This window comes from Buceros rhinoceros, unplaced genomic scaffold (assembly GCF_000710305.1).
Source record: "Buceros rhinoceros silvestris isolate BGI_N320 unplaced genomic scaffold, ASM71030v1 scaffold1896, whole genome shotgun sequence".
NCBI classification, from domain to species: Eukaryota; Metazoa; Chordata; class Aves; order Bucerotiformes; family Bucerotidae; genus Buceros; species Buceros rhinoceros.
The window spans coordinates 2,627-29,044 of record NW_010419100.1 but is presented as its reverse complement, the minus strand read 5'-3'; the positions used below and the strand labels follow the sequence as shown (position 1 = coordinate 29,044).

General features: G+C 45.4%; 1 protein-coding gene across 1 annotated transcript; it reads left to right on the top strand.

Annotated features, from left to right (window-relative positions):
* Positions 1 to 18,030: 18,030 nt before the first annotated feature.
* TAGAP (T-cell activation RhoGTPase activating protein) lies at positions 18,031 to 24,815 on the top strand. The gene is made up of 9 exons (XM_010138755.1): positions 18,031 to 18,057; positions 18,165 to 18,218; positions 18,799 to 18,865; positions 20,288 to 20,460; positions 21,231 to 21,392; positions 21,847 to 21,956; positions 22,633 to 22,828; positions 23,335 to 23,452; positions 23,638 to 24,815. Exons 1-9 carry the CDS (start codon positions 18,031 to 18,033, stop codon positions 24,813 to 24,815), a joined length of 2,085 nt encoding a protein of 694 aa, XP_010137057.1.
* The last annotated feature ends 1,603 nt before the right edge of the window (positions 24,816 to 26,418 follow it).

Genomic DNA, 26,418 nt, shown 5'->3' with positions numbered 1-26,418 from the left:
CTGAACCTAGGTGAGTAAATGAGATGCACCTCAGGGCATGAAAGAGCAGAGAGCTACTGCTGGGGAGAACAGTTTAAGAGCAAGGTGCTACTGCTGTTATGTGAGCAATATAGGTGCAATAGAAGAGACCTAAGAACTGCACAAGGAGGATGTCTTTCTTTATCAGGAACTGAAAGAAGCACTTTTCTACAAAGAAGAGCTAGAAGAAGTTTTTATTCCGCCTCAGTTTATTTCTTCACCTGGACAACAGAGTCCCTCCAGTTTTCCTCTTACACTGAAGGAAGCATGCTACCATTCACTTTGTGTATGCTACTCTGTAGGTACCATGTGTTCACCGCACGTGTACGGTTTGGGAAATACTGAACATCTAAGCCTGTGGTTTAAGCCCTTTCAGAGTTAATGGGAAGAAAGAGTCAGTTCCAGCTGACCCTCTGTGCTGTGTGTAGGACAGAATTCCTCCTGTTATTTTGTGCTGTGTTTGAACAGCACCTCGAGCAATAAGGGTTCAGTCTGTGTTCCTTCAGCAAACTCTTGTGTTGACACACACAAAACTGATTAAAACCATCATCCTGAAAAGGGATATTATGTTTGTCTCACGCTTCTGTGCTTTCAGTGTTGGGACACCAATGCTAGTGTAACTGGCAGGATGGAGGGGAAAAACAGAGACATATGTCATAGGTCAGAAGCCATGGCAGTGCCAGTCAGCAGGTCTTCACAGCACTCACTGCTGCTGATTTCTTCCTGCTGCGACTCTGGGCCTCCGTTCCCAAGGCTCGGTGAAATGATCCTCCCAGAGATGGTTCCCATGGGTGTCCTAAGAAGCCAGCCTAGAAGTGAGTCCCTGCTGCTCCGTTTTGCAGCTGCCGCACAACCTTCTGCCTGAACACAGGCTGGGTCTTGGTGAGCTGTCGGTTGTGTGTAGTGCGAAGGCAGCATTCAGGCACGAAGAGAGCAGGAGGTATGCATCTTTAGATACTCTAGTTCTCTTATCTTTGTCTGGCCCACCAGCATCCCTGTTGCCACTTTAGGGTGAATTTTGGTGACATTTCACACCCAGCTGTGCTGGGTTGTATGGCATAATACTCATCTGCCATCCTATTTGGGCTACTTCAGGTTTGTATCAGAATGTGGGAAGTGAAAGTAGAGGCACCAATTTGTATTTAGACTGTGACCACATTATTTTGAATTTATTTTCACCCCTTTGTAAACAGGCCATGTAAACATGTAGCACCACAACAGCGAGGCCAGATTTGCAGGAGAGTGTGCTGAGAGGTGTGCATGTGTAGACAGCTGGAACAAGAAGGGCAGATGTGCAGGGGTACATCTTTTGCGTACTCCTACCAAGAGAAAAGTGGTCGTTCCTGGTCAAAGGAGACCACGGATTTGCTTTTACCTAAAGGTTGTCTAAAATCGGTTGAACACCAGTAAGCATCATTCCTGTAAGCATTCCTGAATTGCAGGCTGTGACAGCTCTGGAAGAAGTGGATGGCCTGTATAAAATCTAGAGAACCACTGAGTCCTCTCTATTTCATGATAGGTCTCACCAGGAAGTGGCAGCTGTACAGGATGTAGATATCCAGGATTGAAAGGGACTACCATAAAGACATCATCTGGCTTCATGCACCGTTGTGTCAGTCAGACAAGCTTTTAGTCATGTTAACATTTCTCTGCTTTTAATCTGCCAAAGGAGGACAGGAACACTGCCTTTCTTCCACTTCATCTCCTTTGTCCATTGCAACCTGTGTTTTCCTGGGGGCAATGGCAGCCTCTTGCTAGAAATACCTAAGAGCAACAGAGAGTTCCTTTTTGGGCTGGTCCTTTTGGTACCACTGGGATGTGGTCCTGGCCTCCAGCCTCCCTTCCTGTATGATCAGGGAGATGATGCCCCTCCCCTCCCCCCTCAATGTCTATGCTCCACATTTTCTTCAGAATAAGCATGGGAGACGTGGCATCACTGTCCTCTGAAGCACCATGAGATCGGGTGTAAGAGGCACCTCAGGCCTTCACCTACCCTTCAGCCAGCAGGAAGCTGAAGAAGCTCTGAAACTACCTGTGGCCGTCAGCTGGGCCCAGATGACAAATTAGCTGGGGTTTGATGGCAAGATTGTTTTCACTGACACAAAGTTGCCACTGTACATGATAGGGCCGGGTGCTGCCATGTCAGCCTTGCACAGTCTCAGCCAGAGCTAAGAGAGGAGTGTGCTGATTTGGAAAAGCCCTGGTCATTGCCCTGAACACATTGCCATGACTACTCTGAGGAACGATCCCGACATGCAGTCCCGGCAGGCGTTATATTGGTATGGAGAGACTCCAGATGAACAGCAGCCTTATATTCAGCAGAAGTAAGAATGGGAAAATGGAAGGGCAAAGGCCAGTCATGTGGATATCCCGTGTAGGAGAAGAGCTTTTTCATCCCGGGATGGAACTGGGCTGGTGCAGGCACATGCAGCACCAGTGGTGCTCCAGGAGAAGCCTGCAGTCTGTGCTCAGAGCTGAAGGGTGGGTGGGATTGAGGCTTACTAGCCCTTGGCGACTGACGTCCAAACCCAAACCTTCCTGCCCTCCTCGGCCCCTCTTCCATGTGGAATTTCTGATCTTTTCACATAAGGGATGGTGAACTGAGTGATAAACACTTTACTCATCCCATGAAAAATTTCTGTGTCTTAAAAATTTTCAGAAGAAAATTCTGTCCAGATGGTACAAAACTCCAGTTTTCCAAAGTATTTCCCAAGAAACTGCAAGGGAAGATTAAAGAGCTGCACTGAAATAAACAGCAGTAGGAAAATCAGGCTGGACAGACATTTAATGTCAGTCACAGACTTACCAATATTGGGCCACTTTCCTGTTTTTTGTTGCAAACTAGTAAAACGAAAGTTAAATTCAGTGGGTGGATTTTAATTGCAACATCATTCTCTGTGAAATGATGTTGCATTATGGATATGCTGACCCTCGTAGGAAAACATCTCCAAAAATTGCAGAAGTAACTGCCCTTCTGCCCCTCCTGTGAAACCTATTCCAGGAAATCCTGAGGTAAATAATGTCTGGTGAGGAATCCATTTCCAGGAAAAAACCCTCAGGTTGGATGGGCAAAAGACAAGAGAAACTGGACAGTGTGGAGGGGAAACACAATCACAGAGAACTGGGTGGTGGCTGCATGCCTCAATGCAGAAATAAAACTGTGCTACAAAACATCACATGGGTTGTGATGAGATGCAGTCAACATTTTTAAAATAAGAAAGATAAGATTCTTATTTACATTTATCTTAAGTCTATTCCTTCTGCATTCATTTCAAATCCAGCATGAGACTGGAAAAAAAAATCTAGGTAGCCATATGAACAGAGACATTATGAGAACCATGGAGTCAAGGCAGCTAACATAGGTTTGCCCATGCAACCATGAAGTGGATGTTTCCCAGTTTGACTCGGCAATCAAGATCACTTTTTTCTTCAACGTAATTTCCCAGGTCTTTATTAGAGGGAAACCAGAGACACCTTTATTGCTTTATTGGGCATGCACATGCATCCTTTCACAGTATCACAGAATCACAGAATCATCTGGTTGGAAGAGACCTTTAAGGTCATTGAGTCCAACAGTTCACCCTGCACAGCCAGGGTCCCTAAACCATGTCCATCAGCACCACATCTACAGTCTTTTAAACACTTCCAGGGGTGGCGACTCCGCCACCTCCCTGGACAGCCTGCTCCAATGCTTAATGATCCTCTGTGTAAAGAAATTTTTCCTGATATCCAACCTAAATTTCCCCTGACACAAAACTGAAGACCTTCAGATTTTGTTGTCTGTGACCCTGAGTTTGAAAGTTGGGGCTCCTAAGACCCTGTCAAGGAGAATTAGCTATGTTTATAAATCTGAGTGGAAGAAAAGTGACAACCCATCTTCAGGCAAGTCTAGGGAGATGGCCATAACTGGACAGCTTTCCTGCCAAAGTCATAGATTCTCATTCCCTTTCTGTTTGGGACAAAAGTGTCCACAAACAGGAGGAAAAAAGGAACAGAGAGAATTAATAAAGACAGCCTACAGAAGATACTTTTGTTCCCTGTCCTCATTCAGAGCAAGCATGATGCATAGCCTTTTCTCACTAACTTCAGGTCGTTCTGTAGAAACCCTGTAGATGCCTTCCAGCCTGTCTTCCCTCTTGACAGTCTATACTGTGGCTTTGGATCTGTCTCCCAAGGGCAGAGCAAATGGAAAGACAGACAAAACCACCTGAGCAGCAGGAGGACAGGTTTTCTTTCTGCTTGTCACTTTTCCTGTCTCTTTCGCAGGGGACTCTGGCCTCCATGCTACCATTGCTTTCAACTATGGGCATTGCACTACTTGGGTAAAGTGTCTGATCAGAGCTCTTTCATCTTCCCAACTTCTGCATGTCATTAATGTGTGACTTTCACTGGTATCTGCATTTCTTACTCCACCCCACCATCCGGCCATGGTCTGAAAAGAGAAAATGAGGAAGAAAAAGAGAAGAATCCCATACTTCCATATGTATGCAAGAATTCTTTCCCTTTGTTAATAATTACTTGATGTTTGTCTCCTTGAAGATGTCAGCCAAATGTCCTTGTCATAGTCCCTCCCACCATGCACCAGTGGAGGGACTCGAACCCTATGTCACTGTAAGGTTTGAGTCAAAATACTAGTCATGATGGCTTGCACCAAGTGAGTGGCTATCTATCTCAAAGATAAAGATGCATATTTGCCAGCTCCTCACCCAGCATCTCTGTCAACAGCTGCCTCCCCATCTCATGGGCCTGGGAGCAATATGTGCCCCAGTACAGGCGGAAGCTGTTCAACTGACTAAACCGCTTTCCTCCTCCCTGCTCAGAGGCAGCCGATTTGTCAGCTGTCAGATGTTCTTAGCACGGTGGCTGCTGTTGTTGCTGGTTGGTACTAGTGGGAATGTTGTCTAAAGTATTCCTGCATTTATTTTTTATTTGGACAGGCCAACAAAGTGTTTCCATGGCAACTGAAGATTGGGAAGGTCTTTGAGAACGTTTGGTACTTTCTAACTCCCTAAAAGCCAAGTGGACTTTAAGAAAATAATGCAAAGGTATTTGTATTGCTCTGTAGCTTTCCATATGCTGACCATCAAAGACACTGAGAATGTTTGTGGGTCCCTCAGAGGAAAGATTTAAACATTTATATACAGGAAAACCAGGGATCACAATCAATTCCCCTCTTAAACATCTGTAACTCCTTTCCACAAAGAGCTACAGTCAGTGGGTACATTGGAGATCTGTTACCAGCTGCTTTTGAGCTGAAGTGTAGCCATTCCTGGAGGTGTCGAGAGAAGTGTGAGCATACATGCACTCTCACCTAGGACAGCTGGTTAGTAGGAATCAGCATTAATGGGGTGAGGCCCAGTGGTGACTGGGGAGTCTGTAGTGCAAACCAGTTATGTCATGTGCAAGTGATGTTATCCATGATCAGATGATACAATAGGATGGTTTCCTGGTTTTCTCTACACTTTTGTTATTGTTGCATGTTTTATGAGCAGACCCAAACACCTCCTGAATTCCTGCAAGACCTGAGCAGGATTTATATTTTACATTTTACAGTGCATTATAACACCACTTATCAAAGAAAGTAATACATTCCTCATTTTCATGTGGTCAAACATCGAGTTTGTGGAGAAGGAAAGGCTTCTGCCTGTGCACAAGATTATTAGCATGTCAAAGTCTTGTTAAAGGTTTATAGAGTGTGGCACCGAGGTGGAGATGTGCCGAAGGATCTCAGCGATCCAGTGCCTAGTTACAGTAAAGGAAATGACACTAAAGGAAACATCTCACTGTGGCTCCGCTAGTTAGTGCAAGGCAGAGTTCATTTAGAGCAGGGTTCTGCTGGGGACACAAAGAAATCTACTCATATGATTTTGGCTGGTAGTAGACCTTTGAATCATAATCATGTTTTTGAAGATGACTTATTGACTAAAACTTGGTTCAATCACCATTTGGAGCAACTTGTCTCTGAGTCCCAGCTTTGCAGCATTCCTGTGCAGTATTTCTGGGACAAATCAAAACATAGATGCTGATCCCCACCCCTTTTTCCTCTGTGTCCCCAGACCTGGTATTTCAGACAAGCACCCTGACACCAAGTACATCCTCTGTGATTACCACATGTGGTCTAGGTCATGCTTTTCTGTAGAAACGATTTGGGGAGTGCATGATGTAGATAGACTCTCTGTACCTCCTTTTACTGGTAGTGAAAATAAAAGGGATCGCAGTGAAAAGCACTGCCCTAGTGCACGTTAGTTTTATCTCAGCCACGCTCAGTGCAGTGCTCGTGAAGAGGGGCGAACTGAAAGGAGTTATACCTCACATTGCCAGAGCCTGCCTGCTCTCTCCCTGACGCTGATCTCCTCCAAAATTTGCCAAGGCAGTTATGTTCCCAACTCCTATTTAAAATCAGGGTGGGCCGGTGTTTAAAAAGCCAGTAACTCCCTAAATATCTTTGAGGATCTGATCCTAGACTTCACTTCCTTATGAGAGCCCTCAGCGGTAGCTCCTCAGCACAATGATGTGGCCCACAGCCGCCAAGGCCAGCTCCAGCCCCTTCCTGCCAAGACGGCGCAGAAGTCATGGCAAGTGCCACAAGAGAGGAAATGCCGTTTCCATCCCCTCTTCTTTTGTAAGGAACAGAGACTAGGGTGGTACATTGACCAAATAAAGTGGAGCCCTCGTACACGGGTATCATTGTGAAAGTCTGTGGTTTCTCATGGAAATTCCCTGTTTTAAGGACAGAAAATCTGACTAAAAGTGATAGAATATTTCATGACAGCAGGCTTTTAGAGGTGTTCTCTCATAAAGGCACAGTCCAGCACCAAAAGCCTGAGATTTTTTCCTATTTTTGTGGTCGCTTACCCTTGTTTGGTTTTGAATGCCGCCTGAATCGGAATGGTGGTGTCTTATACCTAGGGTGCACAGAGAGCCCGGCTGCAGGAACTGGCCCTTTTCATTTACACCCGCACGGATACAGAAACAGCCAGAAACAAACCCCTGCAAGGGAAGGCATTTTTGGCGGGAAAATTCACTCTGCAAAACTTACACATGGAGAAAAAGAGAACCAACAAAAACTGCCTTTTGAGGAACTAAAACTAGGATCTGCTAAGCAGTAATAAAGTAGGGGAAAAAAGAGAAGGAAGAGAAAAACTAACCACAGTGGCAGACCTTAATTTCCTTTTAGAGGATTACCTCTGTGTAAGAAATTAAGCAACTAATTTCAAGTTGATAAAAGTCGTTGTTTTTCTTTTTTTCTATCAGTACAACTTAATTCAGCTTTTAGAAACGAAGCTAGAAAGTACAGGCATCTTTTTTCCTTAGTTTCACTGAAGTCTATTTATCTACATAGAATACTGGCCAAAGCCCAGCCAAACTTCTCTGGGGTAAGCTCAGCAAAAATCCCTGGCTGACCAAGGGAGGATATCGCTCCCATGTGTTATGGGATTCTTCCCCCACTGTTAAACATAAGTAATCCTTGGGGTATGAAATGAGCCTTTGTCTCTTGATCGGGTACTCCAGTGTACTGAAAATGGAAGAGGGGAATTTCTAGCTGTGAAGTGATACATAAGTCCCAATGCCATTGATTTTATCAGTTGCTTATGATAAGAGTAGAGGAAAGGGATACTTCTATTAATTATAAGAATAAAGGAGAGATTTCTACCTTGGTACCAAAGGTATTCAGCTCACACCCCAGCTCAGCGTGTCCCACTAAGCACTTGTCTATGCTCTTTGCCTAAAAGTGATGAACTGAATCAAGTGCTTTGATATACAGAACATGTCGGTGGTCACACAGTGTCACACTGATGGAAGAGGATGTTCTCTGGCTTATCATAAAGAGTATTGAGCAAGAAGTCTACCTCCATACACACATTCCTACAGGCACTGTCCCCGTGGTTTTTTAGAAGATTTAATATGAAGTTTACAAAAATTGGCAGCTCCCTCTTACCTTCAGCACTTCTGGTATGTTGAATATACAAGAAGTTCTTGTATATTTTAACAGCCCTTCAGACATGTATTTGATGACGGGGCAACGCCTTGGCACAGGCCTTTATGATAGTTAGAATGGGCTGTACATCTAACCACCTTTCATCCTCTGTTCCCTCATCTTTGTAGCTCAAAACCTGAATGCAGTCACCAAAACTTTATCTGAAAATCTGAATTTGCTCTTGTGGGAACAGTGGAACCAACTGCGTGATGTTTCCAGGCTTGTGTCCTTTGTGCCCTGATCCACCTCACGGAAAAGACCTTGATCTCCACCACGCACAGGCACAGCACAGCTAACTCAGATCTATGGGTACAGCAATTGGGTGACCATGATGCACATGCTGATTAGCCACCCGAGATTGTTTAATGACCTTTTTCTCAGGGAAAAAATCTCCACCACCCACTAATTTCCGAAATGGTTGTAGGAAATTAACTGGCTTGGAGAAGAGTTGCTCGTTTGCCTTTTGTGGCTGAAATTAATGTAGAGACTAGAAGTTACTGGGGGTGATAGAGGAGTAAAAAAAACACCTGGGAAAGAAGTGCAGTCACATAAGCTTCATCTGCGAGGCTAGAAGTCCAAGATTCAAAGCGTGCAACGGACTAAATCCATTTAAATCTGATAGAAGTTCTGCATGGCTAAAGACAAAGAATTTGGCTTAGGAAAGTGAAAAATAGAGGAAGAAGATTATTGTATATGAGAAGTTAGACTCCAGTGTCTTAAAGGGGATAGCTGTGTGTGCTGGGGCTTTCTGTGAAGCTGCCCCTGAGGCTCCTCAACCCCAAGCACGATTAGACCCTTTCTGCTAAGGGGTCTTATAAACTGTCTCACTAAGGAGGCTAAGAGCTTGAAGGTACCTTCAAACGGTTGCAATGACTGCAGTGCCATGCAGCCCTTTCCAAGCTCACTTTGAAGGAAGTAGCTCCTCAGAGAGCATGTAGACATCATGTGACACCATATCTCACTGTCTGCCTGATGTTCAAAGCGTAGCCTCTGTTGTGACTGTGCTGGGGTCCCTTGTCAGATGGCTCCCCAGAGGTCAGACAAAGGCAGGGGTGTTCATGCTCAGAAACAGTTTTATTACAGACTAGATAAAATGGTTAGTTCAGTTACCATATTGAATGGTTATTTCATCGTGACATTGTCATATTTCCTCCTGACAATAAGCTGCATGCTTAAAATAAGTGAGTCTTTGATCTGGCCAGAGGTGACTGTTACTTTTCAGTGTGGTAAATAGAACTGCAAAGACTCAAGGGACACAAGGAATGTCCAGAAAAGAACATATTGTCCTCATAGGTGATGTATTTTAAATGCCTTCGTTTGCTAAATGTTTGTCACTAAGGCTAAAATTAAGGTCTTTCCTTTGCTGCCTGGCACATCAAATACGGAAGAGGCAACAGCTGCCAAACTCTTTGCGAGGTTCTCCTGTATACAGTGGTTCACCTTATACGGTGCAGTGACCTTTTGTTTTCAGCACATTATTCATGAGTGACTGAGGCAGAAAGAAGGCAAACTACCTTTCAGATGTTGCATTGAAATTCAAAGGGCAAAACACAGCATCTCCTGGGGTTCGTTCACCCACAAAACCCCGACACAAGATGCAATTACAGTTTTTGGTTAGTCTGAAAATTCCCTAATAGAGGGATTACTGAGCACTGTAGGTTTAATGAGTAAGCCTGTTCAATTGTTAAAGTAACAACTTTTTCCATGCTTGTGACGTTCATTAGGATTTTTCATTTAAGGTCAGAACAGATATATTATCTGCATTGTTTATTCATGTCAGTCTCACAGTTATGACAGGTTTATGTTGCAGCACACTCTCATCCAAAGAAAACTGTGGGACTGCTTGGTTCTCGAAGCAAACAGAAATGTTTCAGGGAGGCAGGACAACCACTGAAACATAACACAGGCCTCTCAAACTTCTCTTCTATCACATCTGGCTCTCCTAAAATAGCTGACAGGAGTCAATTACAGTGAGATGTATTTCGATGCCTGAGTTAGGAAACATTTTTGCTCAGTATAGCATTGGAGGTGGCTGACTTCGACCTATATAATTCCAGGAGGTTATGTTTGAAAGATGCGCTCTGGGGATCTGTGTGTAACACAGTAAGAATAGGCACTTTGCCTTGTAACCTACCAAACGGAAGTAGAACCCCCTCGCAAACGTACCGGCATCTTAGGTTTGCCACAACTTAAAGGATAATGAGCGTCCATTCTTACTCTCTGACTACTAAGTTCAAGTGAGTTACACAAGGACAGGATCGGTTCACGGTGTTGCACAAGCAATACCAAGACTCTATGTAGCAATATGGTCTTTGGTTTACACAAACGTTACAGCAGTTGCTGGACTGCACATCTTTTGGCTTAGCATTTTTATCCTATGGTGCCTCAAGGTAAGAGGATTCGATGTCTCTCTGAAAAGACCTTTCTTAAGGTATTTCTAGGGAACCTATCTTATCTCAACAAGTAACCATGTAACTGATTAGTGTATCTTCAGAGCATTTTCTCTCAACTTGTCCTTAGATTGAAGACAGGCCTTTCTTTTCAGACCTAAGGAAGGGGTTTGCACCTATCCAGTTAAAGATATATCCTCCCCTTGCAAACTTTCTTGCTAATACTAAATAAGGCAGTTCATGACTGTAAGCCCGCACACACTGACAGTTCTCAGAGAGAAAAATTCCAAAGAAATACTCATCTGATAAATGGGAGAAAAGATAATGCTCAAAACCTTTAAAAGAAGTGGAAAGGAAGAACAAAATCTTCTGTTCGAGCCCCAGCCACCACTGAACAGGGAAATGGATGTGGTGGCATGCCGGTACCTCCTCTACATGCTTCTTACTGTTATCTCTGCAGTGACTGCAGATCTGAAAGCAAAGGCATGGTTCAGAGCAGGCTCACACAAGTGGAATAAGCAAATGAACCGTAACAGCACCTGGTTTGCATGGCAGCATCAGTAATGAATGGCCAACTTTGCAGGAACGCAGGAGGCCTGAACAGAACAGCCTGGCCTTCATGTCGAGCCCTCTCCAGCAATGAGCTGATATAGCTGAACTCAATCTCAAAAGTATTTTTTTCTGCCCCCCACTCCACTCTCACTAGCAGGAGATCCCAGGTGCTGCATGCTCTGGAGGGTGGGAATTACTCTTATTCCTGGTCTGGAAAAATCATTGTGTTCTACAAACGTTGAGGTGAGGACCTGGCTGCCCTGTTTCCAGGCAGGGCAGCCCTTGGTGCCACCCCCCTGCTCACACCCCCACACCCCCGTTGTGCTGGCCGGTGCTGGTGCCTGAGGCAAGCTTGCCCTGCCCCACAGCAGATGCGGTGCGAGGCATCTCCACTCTCTGCATGTACCCTCCACGGCAACAGTCCTGTATTCCCAGAGACTTTGTGGTGCCCTGCGCCAGGAGGCAGAGCCCGTGCCATAAGAAGTGTTTTCTTTCTGAAATCCTCATAAGGCAGTCGCACTTTAAAATGGGATAGCAAGACAAAATTTGAGTGTTTATATAAAACACTAACACAGCAGCTGTTGCTAGTAGCAACAATATGGCAATCACCGGCTAATATGGAGATGCTTGTTTTGAATTTATCATCTTGATTTTGATGGGTGGCCAAAACTTCCCAGAAGAACATTTTATTTTGCTGTGTGTGGATGTGCATGCACAAGGACAGGGCATGACAGCAAATAACTCTCCTGAAGTACGAGGTCAGATGTGCTCAGGGGAGTTTAACTGTAGCCAGCAAAGTTGCACTTACAAAGATTTGCTTTGCCTGACTCTGACTTTGCCTAAAGGTGTGCGGTCATAAATATTCCCATTCATGGTTAACTTAGCGGTGATGAGGATCTGGTTACAGTTCTGCTTATTACTTAGGAGGCAGGTGCAACACAGGAATGACAAACTCGCAGGGGCATCACTATGATGAAAAATGTGGAGATATTCCCATCATACCACTGGGGCTTGGAGCAGGCCAACTGGGAGCGAATGATGGGGAAATCCCAGCTACTTCTGGTTGCTCCTTCTGGGTGCCCGTGGTGACAGCCGTCTTCACAGCCATGGGTGCTTGCTATGCCTGGAGCAGCTCCTGCTCTGCAGGGAAGTTGTAAGGTCTTGCCACTCCCAAGCCTGGCCTTCTTTTCTAGATTTTGTATCAATCGGGCACATACACAATGAAACCCCAAACTAGATTTGGGCCAAGTGTTCTTGGTCTTATTCCAAACTGTCTCCTAGGCCATTGGCAGTCTGCAGATCATATTTTGTGTGAAAGTGAGACAACTTGCACCTGAAAATCTCATGTTAGAACTGAGATCTAGGTTAGGTCTGTTTTCCACCAATTCTCATTTTGAGATCTGAGATAATTTTGATGCTGAAATTCAAAACAAAACACAAGGTGCAGAAGCAGGAGAAATACAAGCCTGCATCAAAAAAGGAAACATTTGTATTAATCCTGAAAAGTGAAATCAAGATTCACACCTATTTGGAATCAGTAAGAAATATAATCTGTCCTTAAGAACAAATGAACCTGGCAGAAAAGCTCCATCACAGTTTCTGATTTGCAAATGGACAACATAAAGAAGCAAAATAAGTGAGAAACCTGCTTGGTGTAACAAAAAAAAAGTGAGTAGCATCTCACTTTTCAATACTTTTTGAGTACTTTCAACCTGAAATCTTGAAAATAATAATTACACACAGTCTTTATTACCTTGTTGTTTATTATAAGGAATCAAAGATTTAGATCTGCATCCACTCAGTCAGAAGTGACGGGCAACTTCAATTGCCTGATGCTAAGATACAACAGCAAGCTGCATTCAGACACAGCTGAACACCAGCACAGGCCCTTTGGAGAAGTGGTGTATATACACCCACCCTCCACAGCCAAAACACCCCACCCATTAGAACCATAATGACAAGTAAAAACCTTTAGAACTGTCAACTTAGTCCTGGAGGGGAGCACCCATGAAAGAATAAACAAATCATCCTGCAAAGCAAATGGAACCAAAAGGTGTCATGGGAAGAGCACAAAATACACCTTGGGCTGTGTCTATGATATTGGTTTTGATTTATAACTTTTTCCTATGCAATAGTAACCCAGTGTCTCAAAGGGTGGTGCAATCTAACCCACACTGCGATCTAACCTTGATATCTAATTGAGGATAGAAAAACTGAAGGAAAAACTGACTGTGGGTTTCACTTTCCAAAGGCAATGTTAGCAAGAGCCCAGATCCCACCTGACTAATCCTGCAGGAGTTCAGCACAAGCTGGGTTCATGGTTCTTCATTCTGCACTGTTACATATAGGAGGTAGGGACTGGTCTGGTCAAAGCTCAGGACGCCCCCTTCTCCGTGATCAAACCCTGAACTCCTGTGCCTATGCAATCCACAACACATTCTGGAAAGTGGTAGGAACTGAGAGCCCTGTTCAGAAGACATGTAGAAATGTAACTTGTTTCCAGCAACCCACATGCCACCCTGTTCTTTAAATCCATGGACAGACCATGCAGAACTTCTATTTCCAAAAAACAAAACAAAAACAAATAAAAAACCCAACCAACCCAAACCAACAACTCTCTGACTTCAGCAAAACTGCTTTCCTTATTTTGGTAAACGTTCCTATTGTCCCCTGGGGAGACTGCAGTTGTGCCAGTGAAGACAAATTGGAACACAACCCCTTTTTCACATGAGGAGGCACTGATCAAGGCTCTTTCTGCTCTATATGGGCTTGAAAGTGTCCCTGCTCCCGGCTCGTCCCGCTGTACCCTTCTCACACTACGTTCTTGATGCATCCTTGCTGGTACATCAATAGGGCGAAGGCAGTTGTCAGGATTCGTTCACACACTCACTCATTTCTAAGAGCCGTCATGTCAAACATTTGTGAAAGGAGTAGAAATGAACAAGTGGGCTGTGGCTGGGATTTTCCCATTTGTGGCTTGATAAGGAGAGAAGAAACAGACGCTTTCCGGCCACAGCAGACTTGTTCTTTTGTTCTTTTGTTTACTATCAGCACCCGATTCCTTTCTCGTCACAGCAATGCTGCCAGCATAGCTGATGCTATGGTGTGTCTGGAGTCCTTCACTGAGGAGGATTGTAATGTAGGAGGAGAGAGGAGAAAAGAAAAGTCTAGCTTGACTGTAGCTCACAGAAAGGGGGGAAATCACCATTTGGTCTGTGTTGGCAGCAAGCGCTGCATAAGCCCTCTCTCTAAAAACCGTCTGGGCAAAGTGCTTGGGAGTGGATCACAAAAAGCAGCCATGGCCTGGAAGGGGAAAGGCGCTGTCTGGGCCCAGAGGAAAGCAGAGGCATCAATCTGATATCCTGGTTTCTATAAGGAAAATGCTTCACATCTCGAGGAGCAAACCCAGTCCTGAGAAGCCTGGATCTACCCATGGTCAGTTGCTCTGTGGGACTCCTCACTTCTGCTTTCCCTCCAGTGAATGCAAAGGACTTCAGCAGAACTTGGAGAAGCAACCTGATGTACAGGAGAAGAGCTCATACACAGGCTAGTTCTACAAAACCCTTGTAAGTCCACCCCCTCGACCACGTCCTGATCTTTGTGTCAACGTCCCGTGTCTTTTGAGGAGAGTGTATTCACTTAGTCAGAGCTGGCTGGAGAAGCACATCACCTGCAAACAGCTCCGGGTGTGACCAAGCCCTCTGCCATCTATTCTGCTCACCCTAGGGCAACCACTGTGGTACAACAAACACATTGCTCTAATACATCGTGGTGTAAGATCGGTACTAAACTGAGGGGCAGACCACAGCAAAGGCTCTGAGTCTGCAAAGCAGAGATGGGTGGTAGAGAGGGAATCAATCTCTTCAGGGAGAGAATCAGCTGTTCATGTGGGGGACTTTCATTTGTAAACCTCCCATATGACAGGCCTTTTCTGTTAGTATTTGGTGTGGAGATCTGCTTTGGGAGCTACATCTGAGTTACCCTTTACACACTGGTGGAGGAAGCTGTGAAGCTGCTCTGGCTGGTAGGTGTGAGGGCAGCTCATGCTATGCTGTCCTCCTGTCTTCACCCAACTGGCACAGCAGTTCTTCCGACACAGCTCTGCGGTGCTTGACAGGAGCCAGCACATGCTCACTTCCTGCGTTTCACAGGTACAGCCGAGCTTTGTTCTGAGTGGCCATACAATTACTCCACCAAGCCATAGCTTTTTAGGATGCCCACTATTCATATGGGGCATGTTTGTTCATAATGAAATAAGCCACTTTAAAGTAATTTGGGCACAAATGAAGTGTTTGTTATACACACCATAAAAGAGCTATAAAACAAAGAATTATATCAGGAGGATAAAAAAAAAAAGTCAGATGTTTTTCCATACGGGCAGGCAGGTCTATACATGAACCTTCCATGTACAACGGCCATTATAAGGCCATTAGATGGGAACTAATTAGATAGAGATACTGCAATGTGCGCCAACAGACAGTCTGGTGACGTGCTATCAATACACCACCCATTACTGTATCTTTTCCTCCTGGGAAACGCAAAGCATTATGCCCTGTGTACAGCTGAGCCCTATTTATAATCTAAGCTTCTGGCCTGGCTAATCGCTACCCATTAAACTCCCATTTTCTTCACCAGTCATACTTTTTGCAGATCAAACTCTATGTCTTAACCATGCAACAAACTGAGCTTAGAAATACATCTGTGTTCAGTGCTAGAAGCGAGGGCAAGGCAGAACTGAACGGCACAGGTTCCCTAAGCCTGTAAGACACTTAACACGGACAAATGTGTTTCAATACACATTTAACAGACGTACTGAAAAATAGATGCCCCTTGTTCCCGGAATCCTGCTGGGACTATCAGCAGGGGTGCTGCAGCTGCCAGGGAGCCTCGGAAGAAATTCTCAGGAGAACGCGGTGCAGGATGACAATATTTCCGCAAGAACACGCATGGGCCCAAGGAATTTAGTGGGGAAATGACAGTTGTCACGGAACTGCTAATTAACAAAAAATCAGTTACAGCAGTGGGTAGGGGATTAGTGGTAAATGCACAGGGCTGCAGAGTAATTGATTGAGATTCCCGTAAGTTTCAGCCCTAAACAGTCTACAGAGCAGTGTCTCTACAGAGCAGTGTTTCTACAGAAGCATGGAAACGATGAGTCTCAGGAGGACTTGAAAGGTCACCTACAGCATCTCCTAATGCAAAAACAGGGCAGCTCTCCTTCTGGACACAGTTCTGACTAAAAGTGAACTTTGCACCTTGGATTTCTGGCAGAGTCAAGCTGAGACTGCCTATCTGCTTCACATGACAGGCCTGGGTCAGTACTACGTGGGCCAGGTCTGATGTGGTTAAGCGAAGAATGGCTTTCAGGGTGAATTCAGCAGCAAATGTAGCTGTAACATGCATCTGCAAAGACCTGTGCTATGACACAGCCTTGTCCCCTGCGCATGAGAAGTGAAGAATCCACCGGGAGAAGCAGCAGAGACACCACAGTTTCACAAGTGTGTTTTCCACCCAAATCCTCTGCTGATATATTCCCAACCCTTTGACTCTCAGCCATAGCCTCTGGTTTTCACTACATCAAAAGTCTGGTACCCAGAGTACCAGGTTGTAATTTGCCTCTGTCAATGAATCAGTAAAATTAATATCATGCATTTAACTTGAAATGTTGATGAATTTTCATAATGGCCTGGTAGAGGGAGTACTGTTGTCCTTATGTTGCTGATGTGCCCAGGTTGGAGGGGGGTCAGCAACAGACCCTGAAGAGGTACAGGGAGAGCAAAGGTAGATTTTTCCTGGATTTTTTTATCTTCTCAGTTGAACTAAACTTTATTACCTTACACATAATTCTAAGATATATTTTAAGCAAGATTTTTCATTATATATTATCATACATTACTAAATTATCACATAACACCACTTCTTCTATAGCAATTCAATGCTTAGATTCTCAAGAAGCTACTTGGCACTGCCGAAGTGTGTGTCTACTTCTGCTTGCAGTCAGTAAATTGTTGCCACTAGTTTTCAAAAAAATATACAAAACCATTTCTCTGAATCTTGGCTATTCCACTCCCCCATCTTTTTAACTATTCTTGATCCAGTGTAACTTGATCCAGTGGTGTGTCTTTAAACTGCAAAATCTGAGGTCTCTGAGCAGTCGTAGGACAGACGGTACCAACTGTCCTTTAATGGTAAGGAACAGCCGCCCACACAGCAGCTCCCTCTGCACAGCCCACCTCACACTGGTGATGCTAGATGGAACCTTTACCTGGCAAGTGTCTCATCTTTTCCACCCGTAACAGCTACAAAGGTTTTTTTTTCTTTAAGGAAAAAAAAGTAGCTCCTCTAAAAGGAAAGAGGAAGACAGAAATTTCATAGCCTCTTAGTCCTGCCCCATGATGCTTCTTCCTGTCTGTGAATTTCCACCTGCCCCTACTGCATATATAAGGCAGCACGCGTGGGGTAGAACTGGTTAGTCGCCTGCCTCTCTTCAAAGGATTAATAGCAGCGGGGAGTGATGCTGTTTCTGCTTTCCTCTGCAGTTCACGGGAGGTGAAGGAGCTCTGGCTGGACTCAATTCTTGGGTAGGTACTGCCTGGGATATAATCTGTGGTTATTATTATTATTATTATATCTGGGATATAATCTGTGGTTGGAGTCTGTGCAGTGCTCCAGACGCAGCTCTACAGGGAGGCACAAAAATAGAGACCGGGCAGAGGTGTGCCCACTGCTAAGTGTAGCTCCTGGGCAGAGCTGACTGACTCGCTTAGCCTTGTGTTTGCAGATTAACAGTCATACATAGCTATTGGCACTTGCTCAATTTTTACGTGGATTAAAAATGTAAAGCTGTTTTTTCTCTGTTTTAATCAAGAGGCAGATAGGGCAGCGGGGCTGAATGCCTTCCAGAGAAGGGCTTTATGATTGACTTGTTGCTTCGGGATCATACTTAAATGCTAGACTGGCTTGCAGGGGAGAAAGACAAAAAGGGTGCGGTTCTACAAAGCTCTTTCTTTCTTGGTTCCCTGATCAATAAACAGGCAAACAAAAGGACCGAAGGAAGCCAGAGTGTCCAGAGCTCCCCCGATCAAACTCCTAATGAAAGTGTTAAGCAGCTGTAATACTGTGAGTGTCTTTATTTTTTCCGCTCTGTCCACAGAGTGATTTTGAAAAGCTCTGATTTCTAAACCATAGTTCAATTACCCATATAGCGTCTTTGTTTTCTTTCCTAGTCAAAGACACTAAATGCTGGGAACATGGAGGGTCTGATTGAGTGCCAGTCAGAGGTAAGCAGCCGCTACATTTTCCCTGATGATCCTTCTTGGGTACTGGTGTTAGATATCTTAGCAAAGTGGGGGTGGCCCCTGTAGAAGCTGCCGGCTGCCCACCATTACCCGTGAGCGGGCAGAGCCCTTCAAAGGCAGCTCTGTGCAGCACTGCGCAGAATTTGTGGGCATTGCTGTGAGCAGCCAGCACATTCCCTGGGCTGCCAGGGAGCTTTGCTCCGGAATCTGGCAGGCTGCAAAGCCATCAAGGCTCCCTGAAGGAGTTTGGGAGGAGATCTCCAGTGCCAGAGGAGGGCAGAGAAGAGACTGTGTCCAGCTGTGGTGTCTTTGGATCAAAAGAGCGGCTTGAAAGAGCATGGGGCGGTGACCTGCCAGGCAGGTCTGGGGTGGCTGGCTGCAGGGTTTACTGCTACCAGGCAGTGAGGCAGTGTCAATCCTGGACCGAGGCACCTCTTCAGCAGGTGTTGGCCTTACTCTGGTTATTCCCTGGAGCCTCCTAGAGATTTCTGAGGAGCCGCAGCAACTTGCTGGTGGCCGTTGTGCTGGTAGCAGCTCTGTAACCCTAACATGCTTCTTGCAGGCAGGTGCCAAGAAATGTCCCCCACTGGACCCAGCAGACACTGAGGATGGACTTTGTCACTCAGCTGGTGAGTTTTAAAAACAAACTGAGGAGCACCCTTCTTACAGAATGCAAGGCGGCACTTCTGCAAAACCACCCGAAACTTCACCTCCCTGAAGGCAATCCACAGCCCTCATCCAGAAGATGGCTTAGAGCCCTGGAGTGCCACTTCTTTCCCTTACATCCAGTGGCAGAGGTGACAGTGCTGAGTGCCAGAATTTTCGTATCCCTGTTCCTTGGTCCTTGGAGCTGTGTTTCATTGTGTTCCCCGGTAGCGATGAGAAGTAAATGTTCTGCTTTCTCACTTGAGCATCACCACTGAGGTGTGGCACTGCAAGCCAGTACTGAGTACTGCTACCAGTGGTTGCATGCCACAGCAAACAAACCCTCCTGGCAGCAGCAACAGCCCTTGTTTTCTCTCACCATGCAAAACCTCAGCACTTGTAAACAACCCAGAGGAGACCATTAGCAGGGCAGGGTCAGATTTGGAGCAATCACATCAGACCATTTTTCAGGAGTATTAGAACTAAACATTTTACATGATACTAAAATGTTATAACTTTCTCACAACTTTAAGCTCCTCTGTACTAAGAATTTGTGCTAAGCCACAAATACATGTCCTAAGAACTCATCTGTGTAAAACAACTTCATTTTGGAGTAGAAGGCAAGTCCTTCATAGGAAATTTGCACAAGGCAACTCCTTTAGAAAGCTTTTTAGCAAAAGGATCCTTCTCTCACTGTTTCTGAAAGGGAAAAAAGCCACCTCATCCCAGTACAACCATCATCTCCAAATTCCTAGCACGCCATCCTTTTTAAGATGCAGCTACAAAACCTTGCTAAGAGATTTCTACCGCGAAGCCAATGAGACCCTACTGTGATGATCCTATCTTCTGGAGCAAGTATTACCTTCCGCTGGCTGGCTGGTAGGGGGCAAGCACCGGCTCTAGCAGGACCACTATCATTAGAGCTGGGTTTGAGGCTAGCAGAGCTGGAGCCATATGTTTTCTCTTCAACCTATGAGAGAGGCTGAAAAGCAGGAGCCCCTGTTCCCCTCTTGCCCTAAGGCTGACCATGTAGTGAAAATTGTCATTGCCAGCTGCTCAAGTGACATATCTGCCTTAGATAGTTATCACAGAAACCGCTGCAGTATCAAACATATCTATAAATGCTGTTATTTCATGCCTTGTATGTTCCCACTCTCTAAGAAGAAACAGTGACTAGAATGTAAAAAACCCAAGCCCAAAACAGGAAAGGTGGTGTCCTTAGAGGGATGGTCACAGTTTACAGTTTAGGCTGTTGTTTCCTTAGTAACCGCTCGGTTGTCTTTCAGTTTCTCCCCATTTAGTTTGAGTTATTTCAACATACATCTCTGCACTGCACGCAGATGAAAGGCCACATAGTGTGTTTGGTTTTTTTAAAGATCAGTTTTTTGTTTTCCTTTTGCTTACAGCAGGTGGAACAAAGAAAAGAAAGAAGGTGATATCGCAGTCATTTACTCTGAGACGAAGCTCTACCAATGGGAATTCCCCAGGAGCGCTGGACTCGGGTGCCACAATCACTCTGTTTGGCCAGCCTCTAGCATTTATCTGTGGGGAAGATGACACACTGCCCCAACCAGTCCAGGTAAGCAAGGCTGGCGATACAGTTATCCTACCACTCGCCTCCAGTGTCAGGCAGGATCCTGGGTACTTGTGCTGCAGCACCCAGGAGATGAGTGATTTTGGTGTTTCCCCTCCTCACACACTTCTGATAAGCTCAGGACCCATCCCAGATGTAGAAAGGGTCAGGTCTGAGGGTTTTGTCCAGCCCACCCAACTTTCACTGAAAGTAAGTTTGAGTGGAGACAACACAGGACCAGGAATAGGAGAAGACAATCTGCCCCTTAGTAAAAACATCTGTGATTCTACAGAATTAATCTTTCAGTGGCATTAACATCCAAGGATTTCTGTATTTCCCTGAAAAAAATGTTCAGCTAGGAACTGCCACTGATAGGTATCTAAACACTGCCTTCTGCATAAAAATGTTCTTGTGACAATCCTCCCACTGAGCTGGCTTTTCCAATAAACAGGTTTTTGTCTCTTCTGAGCAATATTTGCCTAGCTTGGAAGGGATTTGATCTAAGAATCCATCCCTCGTTTCCTTCTGTAAGGAAGCAGGGAAGACTCCACTGAAGTTAGTGGAATTCACCAGTCCAAAAAGAAGAGGTGTTGGGGGAAAATCAGGCTATTGCCCATGTAATCTACTAGGAGCAAAAACTAGACACTGACCTAACTGGAGTACAGTGCACCTCCAGACATTTTTTCTTCTGTTTTTAAAAGAATACTCACCTGCTAAAGGGACTTCCTTCACCCAAGTAACTGTTCTCCCATTCCTGTCTGTTTTTTTCCCTGCAGGACCTCCTAGCTATACTGTATGTGAAAGGACCTTCCACTGAAGGGATATTCAGAAAAGCTGCCAATGAGAAAGCACGAAAGGAGTTGAAAGAGGACCTAAACAAAGGCAGGAATGTTGATTTGAAAAGCAAATCTGTACACCTGCTGGCAGTGGTCTTGAAGGTGAGCTCCTCTGACCTGCAACAGTGGGAGGACATTGCTAATCTCCACTGGCCCACTTCAGTTCCCAGAGCTGACCTAGGTGGGACTCCAAGCTAAGGTCAGAGCAAAGCCAGACTAAATGTTTCAGGCTTAGGAAAGTGTAGCATTTTCCTTGCCTACCTTACTTCTGGTCCCAATTGTTGTGTTGCTGATTTCCTGCATGCCCACAGGAAACTCACTTTGTCCTTCTCTTCAGCATCCTCCCCAGGGAGAAATATTGAGCTAAGTGCTGGGTCCCAGTACTAAATCAATGCAAGCGAACTCGGCTTGTACTTGTGCGTTGCACTGCTCTGCCAGTGCTGATGGTCAGGTAGCTAAAGCCAATCTGCCTCCTAGTGAGCCAGTGTCACAGTGATACTCCTTCTGTGCTCGGGGGTAGTGTCCAAACCCTCATCTAAATCTCTTGACCTTGCAGGACTTCCTACGAAATATTCCCTCCAAACTCCTGTCGGCCGACCTCTATGAGAAGTGGATGCGAGCTCTGGAGAAGCCAAGCAAGCAGGAAAAAATTGAAGAATTGAAAGAGTAAGTTTTGCAACCAGGAAGTTTTACAATCCTAATGTGATGGGGTGGCTGGTAGAGGCCAGTGAGGTTTCTTAAAATTGAGAGTTTCATTTAAAAGCCTGTCTTTTATATCAGCTTGCTATTGCTCAATGGGGTTTGGTTTAGAGAACTCTAGCAGCAGCACTTCCTGAAGTTATCTGAGATTTCTCTATGAAATGACTAGCTCAGGAAGAGGGGAGAAAGTGCAATGTCTCAGCTAATGTAGTCATGGTGCCTTCACATCTGCTGGCAGAACAGTCGGGCACACGGAAACCACCACGTTTTGCTCTGTAGAAAGAGCAGACATGGAGGGTCACTGGGAATGCTTTGAACGCTGCACAGCACAACCGAGGCTTTCACATGCCTTTGGGAATCCTCCAGTGACATCTCCTGATGTTATCCCATCTACTCAAGGACACGGACTGCTCCAGTGCTTGCCTTTCAATCAAGACCTTGTAATTCAAGATCTTACAATTAACCATGTGCTCAGCTGCTGCTGGAGTTTTCTGAATGACACTTCTCTCCAGAATGCTGCCTCTATCTGGAGGAAGCATCATCCACCTGAGTTTAATTGAGGCTCAAATTGCTCAGATAAAGAAGTAGCAGTTAATTAAGAAGCACCATCAAATAACTTCACATTTTCCTTGTGTTCATGCAGGGTGGCTGACAAACTGCCCAGACCAAATCTCGTCTTGCTCAAGCACTTGCTCTCTCTGCTCCACCACATCAGCCAAAATGCCGAGACCAACAGGATGGACTCCAGCAATCTGGCCATCTGTGTTGGCCCAAACATGCTGAGCCCAGAGATGGACAACACTCTCCCTCTGGAAGTGCAGAAGGAGATGAATGACAAGGTACATTGAACTAAACAGGCAGCCCCCTACTTTGGGGCAGCTCAGAGCCATCCATAGGGATCCCACTGCCATTGCAAAAGCTGAACCCTGCACATCGGGGTTGCCCCTCAGCTCCGGTACCTGCAATGGGATGGGCAAGGCTGCCCCTCGTCTTGCCACCTCTGAGCAGAAGCAGCAGTTGCCCTGCAGCCCCCTGTGTTGTAGCAGAGCTCTTGAATGCTTTGCACTCAGCGGGCAAGGGGCACCTGATGGGCATTGCCACCCCTGGGCAATCTGGACAGCGAGGCCAAAGCTGGGTCTGATGGTTTTACGTGTGTATCAGGACAGATCAATCCATCTGCACCATTAGGCTCCATCCTCCAGAGAAGATGCACCCTCTGACTTAGAGCTGGGATTTTGGCAGAAGCTACCCTGCTGTCCTTCATATAAACGCAGCAGGCAGGGGCAGGAAGGTGTTCCATATGTTGTCAGCCCTTTTGATGAAATAAACTGTTTTCTGTGTGCAGGTGACAGTGCTGGTGGAGTTCCTCATAAACAACTGCTCGGAAATATTTGGGGAGGACATTGCCTTCCCTGTCTGTGCCTTGGCTGAGGATTCACCAGATCACACAGACAGCTCCACAGGTATGAGATTGGACAGGGGATGTTACAGTCTGGTGCTGCTGGGCCAAATTCTTTAGTTTTATATGGGAATACATCTGTGGAAACACAGAGTTTTGTAGAGTGCTCTTCCACGTGAACTCTTTCCATATGGTTCCCTTTCATCCTCAGATGGTCAGTGAAACCTAACAGGTGCTTTCTCCCCACAGAACACCTATGTGCTGCTCATCAGAATGACTCTGCCTATGACAGCCCAGATCCTGAAGCTGAAGGGAGCCTCTGCACCTCTCAGACAGAGCAGCCCAAAGGGAGGAGCACTAGTGTAAGCAGAAGATATCCAACATGCATCTCTGCCCCTTCGCTGACTAACTTTAGAAATGACGTCAGCACAATGGACAGGAGGTACTCAGACCCAGACCTGACGTTCCAGAACTGCCTTGAAGGCAGGATAAGGAAACAGAAGCTAAACAAAAGTGAGGACAGTTTTCCAGTCCAGCAGAAACAGCTGGGGTTGGAGGCACTGGAGAAACGGCTTGCAATCTTACCTTCACAATTATCAAGTGACTCTCTACCCAAAACATCCTCCAGTTGCTCCCTGGAGAGCTCTGACAGCTCCGTCTTTGCCAGCTCCCCAGTAGTTTCACCCTCTAGTCCCAAAAAAACCTTTTTAAATAGACCCCAGTCCTTTTCAACCAAGGCCACCGAAGACTGCAGCATGCCTAGCAGAGAGATCAAAAAGCATTCCATGTCATTCTCTTTTGCAAACCGCAGGAAAACACTATTAAAAACCCAGAGCTGGGGGCCTGGAAAAACCATAGGTTTTCAGAGAGACAGTTTCACAAAGAAAGAAGATCAGTTCTCATGTAGAGTTGTCCATGAGAACAACCCTGAGGATGACAAACCATTGCCTGTGGAGTATCAGCGAAGGCCCCGTTTCAGGTCAGCTGATGAAGTGTTCAGAGAGGTTGACAAGAGGAATCCTGGAAGACCACCCTCTTACGAAGAGGCTACTAAAAACTGCCTGGGCACTGAAGTTCTCTGCCACAACCTTACAGTTCAAACTATGAGGTTAAAGGTGTCAAACCAGGACGTTTTGCTGCCTCACCCATGCAGAGGCTGTCCACAGGACACAGCATATACGGCTCTAAGGGATCTACCCAGTGGCAGAGTTTCTGCAGCAAAGGATTCGGACATGGAAACTGAAAGCCTCAGCATCACTGTGGGAATAAACTCCCGCGTGAGTTTACCTGTGACCCCAGGAGTCTACCGCTTGAGAGCCATGTCTGAATCCTGTCCAAAGAACAAACTTGAGTATGTGGCTCGGAGGTGCAGCCAACCAGTTTTTGAGGTAGACCAGATCCAGTATGCTAAGGAATCCTATGTTTAAAAAGCCTATCCCTCCTCTTTGCACTGTACAAAGTAAATACTGTAAAAAAGACACCTTGCCCATCTTTTGTAAGATTTTACTTTCAAGAGATCAAGAATAAGCTAGCTCTGCATTAACTTTTTTTTTTTTGACTGAGGCTCTCCTGAAGTGTCTGTCAGCTTGACATGTCACATTCTTTCACCACAAGAGGTGGTGGTGGGGAAGACCTGTGTATTATTATGTAAAAATGTAAGTGAATATGCTGTACATAACCTGTTGTGTGGGAAAACTAGTTAGTAGTTGGTAAGCAGTGTTGTATTTGTATCCCCAAAAGAATGATTAAAATGTTGGTAGGTCCAAAGCCTGTTCCACCTTCCTATTCCTTTCTGTACGGTCACAGACTCCAAGCGATTTGTCACGCGTGTGTGCTGGGCTGATGCAAAACTTTGCTGATTTTCTGCATTAAAAAGTAGGCTGGGAGTTACCCTAACTGGAGAAGAACTGTTCTGTCATCGGTGACACTTGAGCACTCTTCCGTAAACCCGCTGTACCTGCTGCCATTCCCTCTTCCTGCTTGCTGGTGATGAGAATGACCTGATTACTTATCAGCATTATGTTGTACGCCAAGCCTGGATATAGAGCCTCTAAGCCTAGGTTTACGTCAATACGGGACTGTATCACGTAAACCACATGTGGCCTGAGGTACTTTTAACCTAAATAAACTGGACAGGCTAAGCAGAAAGAAAGAGTATCTTCAGGTTTGCTTTTATGAGGGGAAAAACCCCAAACAACAAAAACACCTGCAAAGAAACATTCTGGATTCTAGCTTGAAATAGTTAAAGCTGCAGTTCATTTAAAAAAAAAAAAAAAAAGGCAAAAAGACAAAAAAAAAAAGAAATACCACGTGGTGTCCTTATAATCTTGTAGAAAGAACTGGAAGTGCAATGTGTTTTTACATGTAGGAACTTGTTTTGGTTAGCACTTACCTCCCCTTTTATGGCTCAGCATAGCCTTGAACCAGAAGCAGGGAGACTTTCATTTTTCTCCTGTGTACCTTCACTACAATAAAACATTTTTCTGCATGAATGCTAATCTGTCCAATGTCTGTCTTTCAAACATCCAGGCCTTACATGGACTGTACCTACTTTTATGATATTCTGCAGGCGCTGCAGGGCTGCTTGAATGACACCGCAGATCTAAGTAGCAGGAAGGAAAGGAACTGACCAGGGGTATCACTACTGTCGCTGTCGTAAGAGGCTGCAGGCTTCATTTTGGGGACAAATCCCTCTCTGACAGGAAAAGAAGTTGCACTGCAATATAACAGCAGTCATTGGTGAGGTGCAAAAAGGTGATGCTGCTCCAAAAGGGGAGCAGAGTAGAAGACACCTTACCAGCTTCTCAGGTATGATGTTTTCCAGGTTTAGGTGTTGACAGGATACAGAGAAAGGGGGAGGAGGGTACCTGGTCTGATAGGAGACATGATGTGAGAAGGACCATACTACTAGGCTGTAACTAGAGAAAATGCCACCTCACTCAGTCCCCTAAGCAGTGGCTGCTTCCCAGCAGCTCGTTCCATTTTCTGGAATCTGCAACTCCTCAGTCACAGGATCACAGAATAGGCGAG